The following is a 16,060-nucleotide window of genomic DNA, read 5'->3' as shown; positions in this document are numbered from 1 at the left end:
AGAGCGTAACCATCATTGGAGTAGAATGATTAGGCATAACATTCCAGTTATATCCATAGCGGTTAACTGGATCTTAGATGCTTTAAGTCCATAATTGTTTTTTTTTTTACTCCTACTTTTATTCTTCCTTGAGTGCTCTAGTCCCATTATGCATATAAGTTGTTAATTGCATCCTAACTACTTAGTTATAAACATAAAAGCATCACATATTTTTCTTCTATGTGTTTACTTCTGAACTTCTAGAGAATGAGATCCCTTTTAGGATTTTTTGCAGAGTCTCAAATACAACCTTGCTTGTCTTAATTCAAGAGATCCAGTTCTGATACTCAACTTGATGGAAGAAGAAAGAGAAGGGTAAACACAAGTGATTATGAGGGAGTGATTTCTTTTCCTTTTCCATTAAACATTTTTTTGCAGATATGTCAAAATTTAATGAAGGCAATTGACCCAAGATCATAGAAGAATGCATGGAGGATCGGATGGATGACATGTACAATAGATTGAGCTTAGTCATTAAAGGCATAACAACAAGAATTAATGAGAGAGATGAAGGAATGAACCATAGCCATCCTAGACGTCGACACCTTTAGGATGAGTCTTATGGCGACAATAGTGAGGCCAATAAAAGAGGAGTTCAGAGGGAAAATGATGATCTCGGATCCATCAAGATACAGATACCCTCATTCAAAGGTAGGAATGATGCGGAGACCTACCTCAAGTGGGAATAGAAAGTAGAGTTGGTCTTTGACTGTGACAATTAAAGTGAAGCTAAGAACATAAAGGTAGTAGTAGTCGAGTTCACAAATTATGCACTTGTTTGGTGGGATCAAGTGACCATCCTTATGAGAACAGATGGAGACCAACCTATATCCACCTGGAGAGAGATGAAGTCCATCATGAGAAAGAGATTTGTTTCATCTTATTATGATAGGGAATTGTACCAGAAACTCTAAAGATTAACTCAGAGATCCATGTCTGTGGAAGACTACTATAAAGACATAGAGATGACAATGATTAGAGCCATATTTTATGAGAGTCTAGAAGCCACCATGGCTAGATTTTTTAGTGGCCTAAATAAAGAGATTGCCAATGCTGTAGAGCTACATCACTATATAGATCTAGAAGAGATGGTGACATGGCTACGAAGATTGAGTGGCAACAGAAGAACTAGGGTTCCTCCAAAGGAAATTACTAGTCTACTCCTCAATATAGTTCCAGATGGACAAGAAAAGAGAAGAGGAAGAGGTTTGAAGAAAGGAGGGACAAGTCCAACTCTACTGAATCTAAAGGTAACCCTAAACCATCTATTGCTACTCAAAAACAAAGGTCTATTAAGTGTTTTAAGTGCCTTGGAGTTGGACATATCGCTTCGCAATGCCCCAATAAAAAAATCATGTTATTGCAAGATGATGGCGAAATTTATAGTGCCAGTAAGAATAGTAGTGATGATGATAGCAGAACATCACTAGGTGATCATGAAGACAATTTAGCAACCCTAATGCAAGGTGAGATCCTAATTGTCATGAGAGCACTAAATATGCAATCCAAGGAAACGAAGAACGATCAAAGAGAGAATATCTTCCACACAAGATGTCATGTGAATGGGAAGGTGTGCAGTTTGATTATAGATGGGGATAGTTGTGCCAATGTTGCCAGTATCTTGTTAGTCGACAAGTTAGGGTTGTCAAGCACTAAACACCCTAATCCTTATAGATTACATTGGTTCAATGAGTGTGAAAAAGTCAAGGTAAACAAGCAAGTCAAGATTACCTTCTCCATGGGCAAGTATAAAGATAAGATATGCTGTGATGTCGTTCCCATGCACGCTAGTCATATCCTGTTTGGACAACCATGATAGTATAATAGACAGTCATATCACGATGGATTCAAAAATCAATATTCTTTATGTCTAGATGGTTTTAAGCACATTTTGACATCTCTATCCCCAAAAGAGGTTTGTGTAGATCATATTAAAATCAAAAAATCCTTTAAAGAATATCTAGAAAAAGAAAAAAAAGGCCCATTAAGAGAAAAAGAGGCTAAAAAATAACAAAGAAAGCCCACTGAGTGTAAAAGAGGCCTAATAAGAGATATTGAGAGAGAGAGAAAGAGTGTTTATATGTGAGGGAGAGAGAAGTGAGGAGAGCGATTTGTGATAAGAGAAGCTTGATTGTACTTCAGTACGAGGAAGTCTATCTAAATTTTTTTGACCTTAACACTTCTTTACCTAGTTCTATTTTCTCTCTTTTACAGGAATATCAAGAAATGTTCCCAAAAGAGATTCCAAATGGTCTACCACCACTACAAGGGATTGAACATCAGATTGACTTTATCCTTAGAGCTTCAATTCCCAACCATCCAGCCAATCGAAGTAATCTTAAAGAGGCAAAAGAACTTCAGCGGCAAATGGAGGAGTTGTTAAGGAAGGGACATTTGAGAGAGAGTTGGAGCTCTTGTGCTATTTCAATGTTACTTGTTCCTAAGAAAGATGGTTTCCAGAGGATGTGTGTGGATTACCGAGCCATCAACACGATTATGATAAAGTATAGACATTCTATCCCTACGTCAACTGATATGTTGGATGAGTTGAGTGGATCTACTATTTTCATTAAGATAGATCTTAAGAGTGGATACCACTATATTAGAAAGAAACCTGGAGTGAGTGGAAAACTATCTTTAAGACCAAGTATGGGTTGTATGAGTGGTTAGGAATGCCGTTTGGGTTATCAAATCCCCCTAGCACCTTTATGAGACTTATGAACTATGTTCTACAACATTTTCTAGGTAAATTTGTGGTAGTTTACTTTGATAATATCTTAATTTACAACAAGTCTTTAGAGGCTCACCTTCAGCATATCAGGTTTGTCCTTGAGGTCCTTAGGAAAGAACAGTTGTACATCAATCCCAAAGAGGGTACCTTTTGTTGTGAAAAGTTGATATTTTTAGGGTTTGTAGTTAGTGTACAAGGCATTAAGGTAGATGAGGATGAGGTGAAAATAATCAGAGAAAGGCCTACTCCGACATCAGCTAGTGAGGTAAGGAGTTTTCATAGTTTGACAAGTTTTTACCGCAGATTTCTTAAGGATATCAATTCAATTGCAACACCATTAAATGAACTAATAAAGAAAAATGTAAAGTTTGTATGGACTGAGAAATAAGAGTACGTTTTTACTTTATTGAAAGATAAATTGTGTTCTGCACCTATTTTTGGTTTACCTGGCTTTCACAAAACTTTTGAGTTTGAATGTAACGCTTCAAGTATAGGTATAGGAGCAGTTTTGATGCAAGAATGGTGTCTCATGGCATATTTCAATGAAAAACTTAGTGGCATACTGTTGAATTACTCGACCTATAACAAGGAGTTGTACAGTTTAGTGAGAGAATTAGAGGTATGCAAATACTATTTATTGCTGAAGGAGTACTATTTATTGCTGAAGGAGTTCGTGATCCATACTGACCATGAATCCTTGAAACATTTAAAGGGCAAAGGTAAACTCAACTGTTGTCACGGTAAGTGAATCAAGTTCATTAATTCTTTCCTCTATGTAATTAAGTATAAACAAGGTAAAGATAATATTGTTGCTGAGGCATTATCTCGTAGGTATACTTTGATTTCTACACTTAGTTCTAAGTTGTTAGGATTTAAATATTTTAAGATGTATGCTAATGACAAGGAATTTTCCACTGTTTATCTTGTGTGTAAACATTGCGCATTCCAAAAATTTTATAAGCATGATGGTTTGCTCTTTAGTGATAGTAAGTTATGTGTGCCTAACTGTTCACTTAGGGAATTATTGGTGTGTGAGGCTCATAGTGGGGGACTAATGGGGCACTTTGGGGTAGCTAAAACTCTAGGCATACTGCATCAGAATTTTTACTGGTCTAAAATGAAAAAAGATGTTGAGTGCATTTGTAGTAGGTGCATTGCATATAAGTAAGTCAAATCTAGGATTCTACCTCATGGATTATACACACCTTTGTCTGTACCTATAGTACTCTAGATAGACATATCTATGGATTTTGTATTATGATTGCCTAGAACCAGGAGAGGTGGTGATAGCATATTTATCGTTGTGGATTGATTTAGTACGATGGCACATTTCATTACATTCCATAAGACTAATGATGCGACAAATATTGTAAATCTGTTCTTCAGGGATGTTGTGAGCCTTGATCACATTCCTAAGACTATTATGAGTAATAGGGATGTAAAATTCGTTAGTCGCATTTGGAGTGTTCTGTTGGGTAAATTAGGAACTAAATTGTTATTTTTTACTGCAAGTCACCTCCAGACTGATGGCCAAACTGAGGTTGTTAATAGGACTTTAGGATCCTTGTTGAGAGCTGAAGTTGACCAAAATTTGAAAACATGAGAGGATTGTTTGCCTATGGTAGAATTTGTATATAATAGGAGCATTCATACCTCTACAGGATTTTCACCTTTTGAGATTATTTGTGATTTCAATCATTAAACTCCATTGGATCTCACGCCTTACCTTTATAGGAAATTTAGGGCACTGATGGTCAACGGAGGGTAGAACTTAAAACCATACATGAGAAAGCAGGTAACATATCTAGAAGAAAATGAATCTTATGCACAAAATAGAAAATGAAGGAAGGAAACGAGTAGTTCTCCAACCCAGTGATTGGGTATGGGTTCATATGCGAAAGAAAAGATTTTTCAATCAATGAAAATCTAAGTTGGACCCCCGAGGAGACGGACATTTTCAAGTCCTAGAGCATGTCAATGACAACGCCTATTAAATTGATCTTCCATGCAAGTACTGAGTGTCTGCTATATTTAGTATTTCTAATCCTTCCCTTTTTGATGTAGGTAACCCCTTGTGGCATTTTACCAATTTCCTTGCTAATTGATTCCTAACTTATCAAGTTCATTCTTGTGGTGTTTTTAATCAATTCAAACTACCCCAATTATCTTAGTTCATAATTTCATGTGAATTATTGGGTATGTAGGGAGGATTTATTGAGAGTTTTAGGATTCTAATTTCTAATATTATATGTGGAATTTTTTATTACAGCAGTTGATCTTGGGTTTTTCATCAATTCTACGAAGTAGAGAAAGTTTTACTATGCAAGAAGGAGTAACTTCTAATAAAGATGGCTCATGAATGTCAAACTTCATTAATCTACAAGGATGGCTCATGCACTTGAGCCAAATTAGAATGTCTAAGAAAGGCTTATAGATTTACATAGATGGCTCAAGCACGTCAAATTTCTTGAGCCAAATATTGAAAAATAATCTTAGAGACTTCCTTGTCATCATATTATGAATCTCTTCTTTATGAGAAACAAATTGACACATTTCCTTCCATATTCTTGAGTATTTGAGAGAAATATTTGAGTAGTGAAACTACACATCTCGAACAAGTATTTTACTTGTAAGAATAGGTGTAAAAAACTTCTTGGGAATTGAGTGTTTGAGAGAAACACTTAAGTAGTAAAACTTTACACTAAGATAAGTAAAAATTAATAATATGTAAAGATAGATACCTTAAATTAGTATTTGTACGTGACAAGGGAAGGTAAGCATATGAAGAAAAAAACATTCGATGAGATACTGAAGTGCTAGTTACTTGACTTGAAGAGAGGACATAGGTACACTTGAGTGGTCGAACCTCTATAAAAATCGAGGTTTTTGAACTTGGAAATTAGGTTATCAAAGTGATAACCTCTGACATTCACTTCTGTAAACTTTACAATACTCACAAGGTTGAGACATGGAACCATGAAATAAAGTAAATCGAAATAGCTATGTTGATATTCAAGAATGTTCTTATTATATGAAAATAAAACAAGATATGGGACATTTAAAATGAGTTGTTTACAACAATCAATGAGAAAATTTTAATTTTAGAACTAGAAAACTTGGTGTACTTCAAATTATAATAGTCCTCAAGTGATAAGTATTCCGTTGTAGGACTATTACTAATAACTTTTGAAAACATTTCATTGAGTATGTAAACTCTGGATAGGATAAGTTTTTTTAGACAAGGGAAGTTTATAACAACACAAGTAGGAAACAAGCAAGCTTTTAACATTACCCACGTCAGAAATGTTCCTTGGAGAAAAAATCCTTTGGGAGGTATAAGCATGTTTGTTATGTAGTACCAAAACCGTTAAAAGGTTAAGTCCAGGGCTCTAAAAGGTTAAAGTTACGACTAGTTTTTGGAGAGACCAAACCTTTTTATCACTTTGGTAGTCTAACATAGACCAAATACGAAGATCTTGAAGGTGTTCCATGTCATAATTTGTCTTGCATAGAGCTCGGAAAAATGTTTCTGTAATCATTATAAAATTTTCTCCTCTATTGATGCTCATCCAGATTGAGGTTGGAAGATGTCTTCAAGGATTCATACTATTTCTTACACACAGTGGCAACTATGGCACTAGCATCCACTAGTAAATGTCCCAAGATGGATTGAACTAGATGATTAGGAAGCTTATCAATAAGATCCACCTTGATGTTTTTCCTCTTTCACCTTTCTCTTCTACCTTGAATCACTCGAGGAGTCCATTTTTGTTTTCTTGACATCTGTCTTGCTTCATCCTGCATGGCATCAACCCACAAAACTCTCAGTAGTATTACAAGCAAAATTGAGTCATTCTCGCTGATGTCACTCTTAGAAATTCAATTGATGGGAAATTAGATCAATGATGGAGACTCAAAGGTTTGGAAATGGATTGTTTTAAGTGAGGAAGAAGTAAAAAAAAAACCATGTATCCATTTAATACATGTTTGCCTCCATAGATTTTCATAGTGGAGGATGATTTTTAGCCATTTAACTTTTCTATGTCTGACACTGCTTACTTTTTTATGGGAGTTAATTTTAGTTTACGACTCACTATTTTCATTCTTAAACCAAAACAAATTGTATCCGATGTGGCCCTAACATAAGAAAGAAGAAAAAATAAAACTTTATCTCAAAATTGGAGCATTGAGAAAAGAAAAAAAGAACCTTGATACCAAAAACCGAGAAAATATATTTTTAGAGATTTAATTTCAGTAGAAAAAAAAATTTGAATAAATTTCTAGTGCTAAAAAAGGGACGAAATGAAATAAAATGTGTATAGAAGAAAATTTTTATCGTTGCTAGTAATAAACTAAATCTTATGAAACGTTTGAGGCATAAGCAAACTTTATCCAACTTTTTTTTGTTATTTTCCCAAAACCTTAACCGTTTTCTTTATTCTTCTCATTTTCTCTTTCTCTTTAATTACAGGCCATCACTTCTTTAAAAAAATTTAAATTTTTATACATGAGATATAATATGCTAAAACATAATAATTAAGTACAAAATTAATATTTTTTCTGGCTCTAAAATGACCTTTATGACCCAGTGAATTTCCTTAACAGTTAAGGAAAAGAGCATCAAATATATATGGTAATCAATCTTAATTAATGGAAAATAGTCAATAGATGTATATATATATATATAAAGAATTCTTCATATATATATATATGCATCAATAAAATCTAATATTATATTTCCAGAATATTTATATAAATAATCATGTAATATGGTTAAAAGTAACAAAATTTTTACTACCTCCTATGGTTTCCACATCAATAAAACAATATATATCAGAGTAAATCAAATCAAGAACATTATTTTTTCTTTCAGATGAACTAAAAAAAATTTTATGTTGCTTACCATACAAACAAATATCACAAGGGTAAACTCATACCTTTGACAGAGGAAATAAGAGACTTCTTTTCCATAATCTATAACCCTTTCTCACTCATATAAACCAGCCTCTTATGCCACAAGTTTGGCAAATCATCATCTTTAGCTACATTAAGTGCACCTATAATTAGATTCACTTGAGTCGTGTAGAGTGTGTAACACAGACTACCCCTAGCAACCACAATTAAACCTTTAGTGAGTTTCCATTTTCTACCACCAAAGGAGTCATAATAACAATATAAATCCAATGCATGAGTAGAAATCAGATTCAGACACAAATCTGGCACATGTTGCATACTTTTTAGAGTCAACATACAACCAACATTTGTCTGCACACAATTATCACCAACATCCATGGTATCTGCATAACTGTTATTACCAATCTTTACTCTACCAAAATTCCCTACTTTGTAGATAGTAAAAACATCTCTCTTGGGTGTAGCATGATAGGATGCTAAAGAATTAATAACCAAATTGTTATCAGAATTAGTGACATGACTATGATCCTCAACAAATAAAAGTACAACAAGTTCTTCACTATCTCAGTGATAGTTGCAGTGGTGTTCTAATCATCTGTCATTTGTTATTTTATGACTATTCTGTTCCTTTTTCCAAACCCTCTAGTTCTTTTTCATATACCTTTCTTTATCATAGTGATAACAACTAAATTTTCCATTATTGTGTCCTTTAGGATATCTGCTTTTACTTCTACAATTATTCTCCATGACAAGGACCTGTGAGGTATTAATGCTCATATCTTTTCTTCTACTATCTTCATTGTACAGACTATCTATGACCATTGAGAAAGACAAAATACTGCTTGAAACAAAATTACTAAGAGACACCATCAAGATCTCCCAATTGTTTGGCAAAGAACTCAAGAGCAATAACGCATATAATTGATCATCTAGATTTATTTTTATTGTATTCAACTCATTTACCAACTCTTGAAATTTACTCAAGTATTCTGCAGTTAAATGTCCATCTCTCAGCTTTATATTGATAAGCTTTCTAATGACAAAAGTTTTCTTCTGAGCATTTTTCCTCTTATCCATAATTTTCAATTTATTCCACAAAATAGTGCATTGACTTCTCTGTTTATATAATGATATACACTATTATCCACTCACTGTCAGATAGTTCCTACAATTTTTTTATGCATTTTTTCCCAATCATCATCTGATTTTCCCATTAGTTTAGAAATTCTTAACTTAATAGGATCATATAAATCCTTATAATAAAGAAAATCCTCCATCTTTAAATTCTAAATTGAATACTTTGAGAAAGATAATTTTATCATTGTAGTAGCAAATTCCTCCATTCTAATTCAAATAATTAATCCCATATCACAATTTAACCAAGAAACCAATCAACCTTTCTCTGAAATCACTAGTTTGGTCTTTCAAATATTCTAATCTTACTTGTGTAAATTAAGACAATCACAAAAATTAATACACAAATTTCAATTTATAATTCTAGACTAATAAATCTAAAAATCAATACAATGCAAATAAAGAACCTATCACAAAATTAATGAGACATAGGATTTAGGTGAAAAATCCTCTAGTGTAGTGGAAAAAATCACAGGTCAAATTCCAAGTCAAATCCACTATCACAGAAGTCAAATACACAATATTCTGGAGAAAATACATAACATTTTTCGTAACCAAACTCAATTCTTCTTAAATGATCACAGCAAGAAATTAGAGAACAATCCTACAAAAATAAATTAAAAATACCAAAAAAAATTACCTAACTTTGTCAACAATTTTCCCAATCTCGATTTTTATGCATGTAACCAAACAAGCCCTTTCTTTTATGCTTTCCTCGATGCCCATGCATAGAGAGGAACCAAATTTGAACCTGTTTTGCTTTTTTTTTTTTTCCTTTTTCTGAAAAAAGCTTTTCTCCCCTTCTCTGCATGCATGAAAGTAAAAGAGGACCAATTTTTGATGCTGTGTTTTTATTCAATTCCTGTGAGAGTGTGTGAGGGAAAAAACTAAATGCCACTTTTTTTTTTCCATTTCCTACATATGTATATGTCTATATATACATACATGGGAGAGTGAAAACTATTTCCCACAAATATTGGAGCCTTTCCTTTTCTTTTCTCTTTCTTTATTAACTTCCACATGGGTTGGACAAAACCTAACATTGTTGCGTTTTGTTTTTGTTTATATTTCTGTTTAGCATTATATGCCATGATTATTCTTTGTTTTATCTTCTATATGACTTTCCCTTGGTATGTGCCATGGGAGATGTAGCTCCTTCATATCTATGTAATGTCTTTTAGCTAATCTTTAATTTATTTCTTACCTTTAAAAAAAAACGTGAATCTACATCTCTATGTGATGTATATGTACATATGTACGTGATATTATTGACACGTTACCTATGTTTGAACTTATTCATAAAATAATAAAGTAATATATTATTTATATTTGAATATAAAATAATGTTCTTTTATCAACATTCTTGTTTGTCTTGTTGGAATTCTTATGTATTTTGTGCAAATTACACCAGATACAATAAATGATTATTGCTTATGAGTGTGCTTCAGTAATTATTTTGCAGAGTATATTAAAATAATAATAATTTCACTATTATTGCAAAGGATAACTCCTTAACTTCACATATGGTACTCACTTCTGAGTCATGTATGTAATCTCTATTTTCTTGAAAAAGACGCATCTTTTAATTGGGGTGTTATATGAATCATCTCCAATGAGACACTAATTAAAATTTTCTTAAAATATCTTGTATTTTGAAATTCCTTACACATAAAATTTCCATTCGTAGACATATATTTTAGAAATATTTTTTTACCAAATTACCTTTTTAAAAAATAGTGAAAATTTGTTTTCCAAGAATAACAAACTTTTCAAAGTGATTTATGAGTGAAAAATAAAAAATTGAACTATCAACAATGAGTTACGTAATTTACATAGAAGGTAAGTAAGTAAAAAAAAAATTACTCTTGGCCTTCAATTTATTTCTCTTCTTACTGATGCTTTTATAGTCTTTCATAATTTATTGTAGTTTTTTGAGTTACAACATGTTTGCAAACTTAAAAACTAAATTGACATCATTAATACAAAAGTAAGTTTATGTCATTTATCAAAATCAATCATCTTAGTTCGATAGTTCCTGTCTTTTTAATGGATGACGAAACTTAATTTTCAAAGCACATATATATAACAGGTAAAGGAGCATCAAAGATAAATTGAAAGATTCTCCCCTTACTTTGTGCTCCTTATTCTTTCAGTTTTAAAAAACAAGTAAAAAATATGAACTTTTGTCCTATACTCAACAAAATATCTCAAAAAGCTCTTGAAAACTACTCACTACCACTTTCCTTATACTAAGGATATGAGAATAGTTTTTCTAGTGAAAGTGAATAAGATTCATTCACTTTTTGTTATAAAATTTTTTTCTCAAACATTTTTCTCTCTTAAGAAGTTATTGCTACTATTGATTGATCCCCCGTTTTTCTTCCCTTTAATAAAAAAGGTATATTGGATTAAAAAAGAATCTTTTCCCTTTCTTATTTCTTAAGGATAAATAAATATGATAAAAAAGATAAAAAAAATTTCTTAGCCAGAGGGGTCTTATGAAAATCATTACCAATCTTCAAAAATATTAAATAAGTTCAATAGATTGAAATATCAACAATTATCAATGATAATCAATAAACATATCACATTGAAGTATCATCAATATATAAAGATATTCAATAGGTTTATCACATTAAAATATCATCAATTTTCAATGATATCCAATAAGCATCTCATATGGATGTGTATATTTTATATGATATATAATGACCAAATATACTCATTTTTCTTTTTGCATAAAGAATATCAATTATCATTTGAAAAATATATATCAATTTAGTTAATTTATTATTCACCAATCACTATGTTTACAAAGAAAGATTAATCAATTAATACAAATATTTTTATTTGTCCATTTTCATAAATACATTATCTATAAACATATCATCTTTTTAAATTTATTATTGTCAAGTACCAAATATTAAATATTAAACCTTCTTCCCAATTGTCGATCACACATATTATCATAATTATTATCGATCTGTATTATTAAAAATATAATAATCAAGAATCTTTATAATTGATTAGTTATCTATGTTCTTCAACTTTCTTAAATTTAAAAATGATAATCAAATGTAAGAAATTTAACAAGGAAATACGTCACGAATCTTTGAAAGAAGTCAAAATTCATTATTCACCAACTCAAACAAGATTCTTAAAAGTAAGAATTCAAAAACTTAACAACTTTTCATATATCTATATTCCAAAATATCATTATTTTTTCAAAAATATCATTTCAGCTTCTATTTATTAAGTGCATTAGATGTGATATGAGTGATTAGAATGACTTACGTGATGTGGTTTAAATAAGTATATCTCTCAACACATCACATGTCTTGACATGATAAGAGAATTTTCATCATATAGCTTGATGTAATTCAGAAGATCATATATCTTAATATATCACAAAATTTTTCAGCACATAACCTAATGTGATTGAAAAAATCTCTTCTCTCAACAATTAAAACATCGTCTCCATTGATCTTTATGAATAATTTGCTATCTACTTTTTCTCTTGCGAATCTTTTTGTTAAGAAGAATTTACTAAGACGTTTAACCAAGCTCAAGGACTGCTTTAAACTATATGAGGTTTCAATGAGTTATAGACATGATTAGGAAGGCGTCCATAGAGATCAAAGTGGCACAAATCATCATAGGCCACATGGAAGCTAAAAGAAACATAAAAGCTAATGACCACATGAGGGATCATAGGTACACAAGTTTAAGAGTTCACGACCACAAAGGAAATCATGGCTATGTGTGACATCCTAATGCCAAGTAGGGGTCTGATAGAGTAGACAAAATATAAATATTTACATTGCAGCAAAACTATACATCCCATACAAAGTTTACAAAAGACTATATACTGAGGCCCAATAGGATCTTTACATTTCAAAATATAAAATAAGAGATAACCTAGTTACAAAATACAGAGACTTCACCAAACTACACTTTCCGAAAGGAATCTAAACAGGGTTCTCCAGTGTTTTCCTCCAAATTTTCATCTGAAGGGGGGAGTTGGATTTGGATGACTTCCAATAGTTAATAAGATAGATAGAAATAATACAATATAGATACATTTCAAAACCTTCATTAATGCGTACTTGAAAAACAAGAGTTCCCAATTTAATCAACAAATCAAATCAAATGCCATAGTCAAATCCCATAACTACTATTCATATCCAACTCAAATGTTCATCTCATACAAATTATTACAAGGACGCTTACTACCATACTTGATCAGTTTACACAACTCATACACCCAGGACCAAACTCGTCTTTTGACACAGTTTTAATTACCAGTTATTATCTTAATTTAAATTACATAGATTATAAACCTATACGCATAACCACTTACACTTATTTCCAAATATGGCAAATGGGATATCAACTAGTCATTAATGGGTGTGCAAATGTTTACAAACATACAATCATAGATAACAAATACAAATGTAATTCTTTCAAGTCTCTTCAAGTCACCATTATTCATGCCTTTGGGCCCAAGAACATGAATATCAAATCACCTAGACTCCCTAAGGACAACTGAACTACATGTCCCATTAAGGAACCAAAACCAACACCCATAACATAAGGCTCTTGAACAAATAAGCAAACCAAATATCCTTAGAAGGAAATAGGCTGACTCAGATTTAAACCAGACTTTTTGTATATTTAAATTTTTTATTTTTATTTAATTTAGTTAAATTCTTATACTTCATTATCTTTCCCTAAATTCATAATTTTTATTGTAATTCTAGAAAATTAAAATCTTAATTCTTCTCAATATTTCAGTTTGTTTTATAACTTGTGAATTTTCTTATTTATATTTAAATTCTAATATTACTAAGAGAATTCAACTATTTATTAAGTGATTTAGTTTTTAACTTTCTATTTTAATTTAAACCTTTCATCCCTACTAATTGACCCATTTTTATCTCAAATAATTCCCATAATCCCAAATTTTACAAAACTTTTCTTTTTAACTCAGGCCGTGTCCTAGGGGCATTTCTGAATTATTCTGGGTGTCCAAAAACGTCCCACACATGCTCGCAAGCTTCAGGACAGCACATGCTCAGTAGCAGCAGGACCTTGGTGCCATATGCTTGTGACAAAACCATTCGGTTTGATTCCTTGAAAATGTTTTCTACTTTCTTTGTTTTCTAAACATCAGCTTAACACATGCAGCATCACCAAATTAATTCAAGCAATTTAATCATCAAATGTATCTAAAATTCTCAAATCATACATCAACAAGACTTCTACCCATCTTACCCATTAAACGGATGAGACAAAAGCTAAATCGCATGAAGAAAATGCTAAAAATTCAAGAATTCTTCTCTGCAACTCACAGTAGCTGTGCTTGCACAGTAAAGTGATGATTTTGAGTTAGATTTTGAGATTAAAAGTTGTTTTACTTTTGGAAAATAAAATCTTAACACTCTTAACACATTATCTTAGTGATTGATTACAAATCTTTGAGAGGAAACACAAGAATTGGATGAAGAACAAATGCTTACCTGAACAGAGGCACCGTTGAGGTGCAGCAACAACGGTTTTGGATTCTGGAGCTTGCTGCTAAAATTTGAGAGCTCGATTTTTGTGTAGAAGTGACCATAAGATATTAAAGAAACAAACAAAATAATTCAAAAGAAGAAGAAACAACTTACCTCCGTGAGAAGAAGTTTCCCCACTCTGTTACGCACACAGGACGTATACTCTGTTCTGGTGCGTCACTCTCTCTTTCTCTCTCTACTGTTTTTTGCTCTCAACCTCCCCTCTCACTCACTTATTAAACTGGAATTTTGGGTTTGGGGAAGATGAAGATGAAGATGTGAAGAGAAGGAAGCTTGTATTGACACTTGGTCGGTCCTGACAACAGCCCACCATCTGGCTCATTACGACCACAAGTATGGTGTTAATGGGTGTTTGGTTTATATTTGTATTATACATATATAATTATATATATATACACATACACACATCTATATATTTATTCCTATGTTTATATATATATATATACATATATGTTTATTCATTTATGTATTTATACATATGTTACTTATACATACTTACATCTATAATAACTAAATGAATTTATACATATATTTATTTATTCATACCTACATCTATAAAAATTTAGTTTAGTCCACATATATAAATGTATACTTTATTTTATTATTCAATTCATTTAAAATAATAACAATTTAGGAAATAGAATTCTAATTTCTTTCAAAATACCTTTATTGAGAATATTTCTTTTATTAATATTTTACAGGTTCATTTTTTTTTTTCACTTTCAAAAAATTATTATTAAATTTTTAATCCACTTTAATTTCTCTTTATTTAAATTAGAGAATGAATTTATCAATGAACAAATTATATAACTAAAAGATTTTATTAAATAAAGGTATACAATAGCACAAAGCTAACTATTACAGTATATGAGCTTAAAAGGTCTCAACCACATTAAGGAAGAGCAAAACACAACTCAAGATGGAGCTCACAACCTCATGAGCTTGAGAGGTCATGGTTTAGGCCTCATAAATAATAAAGGTTGGCAAGGTCCTTTCAAAAGGAGATCCTTACAGTAAGGTCCAAATGAGTTGAAATCAAAACTGAATTCAACTTGAGCAATGTCCACATAGAGAGAAGTCTAGGATGGATCCAGTTCAAGGTATAAATGGTTATATGGATGGAGTACGACTACGTCAAGTGGAGCAAGGACAAGATCATTAGCCAATAAAGTCAAGAAAGACTTTCTTTCAAGTTTATGTTATAAGATCAATCCATAAAGAAAGAAGTCTTGGGCTAAACTTAGAAGGCCTTAAAGGTGGAGGCGCAAATGATGCAAAACCCATAATCAATAATGCAATCTAAAACCTAGCATATAACATCAACATGCATAAACTTAAACCCCTAAGTAAACCCTCCTTCCTTAACCGACAATCAACAATGTGAAGACAAACTAAGGGTAACTGGGAATTAAGAAATTTAAAATTAAAAACACGTCACGAGCTTACCTCGATAAGTAGATCTAATTCCTAGCTCAACGAGATAGTAGAAGAACCTCCCTAAAGAGAACTCATAATCAACGCACTAAAAGCAAAATAATTCTTGAGTTTGATTAATTTTAAAGTGATGTATGACAACCTAATGCTGAGGCCTTTATATAGGCATTCACCCGAACTAGTCCTACTTGAACTTAGAAAGTAAAATCCAAGAATAATTCTAATTACAACT

The 16,060-nt window shown here is 31.8% G+C and overlaps 1 protein-coding gene across 1 annotated transcript; it reads left to right on the top strand.

The window, feature by feature from the left end:
* Nucleotides 1-971: 971 nt before the first annotated feature.
* LOC148253373 (uncharacterized) lies at nucleotides 972-4,373 on the top strand. The gene is made up of 6 exons (XM_088223342.1): nucleotides 972-1,289; nucleotides 1,346-1,747; nucleotides 2,254-2,686; nucleotides 2,785-3,030; nucleotides 3,265-3,389; nucleotides 4,119-4,373. The coding sequence occupies exons 1-6, from the start codon at nucleotides 972-974 to the stop codon at nucleotides 4,371-4,373; spliced, it is 1,779 nt and encodes a 592-aa protein (XP_088079468.1).
* The last annotated feature ends 11,687 nt before the right edge of the window (nucleotides 4,374-16,060 follow it).

Source organism: Carica papaya, chromosome 6, assembly GCF_054855325.1.
Source record: "Carica papaya isolate Zhongbai chromosome 6, ASM5485532v1, whole genome shotgun sequence".
Classification (NCBI taxonomy): Eukaryota; Viridiplantae; Streptophyta; class Magnoliopsida; order Brassicales; family Caricaceae; genus Carica; species Carica papaya.
This window is presented reverse-complemented; position numbering and strand designations above follow the sequence as displayed.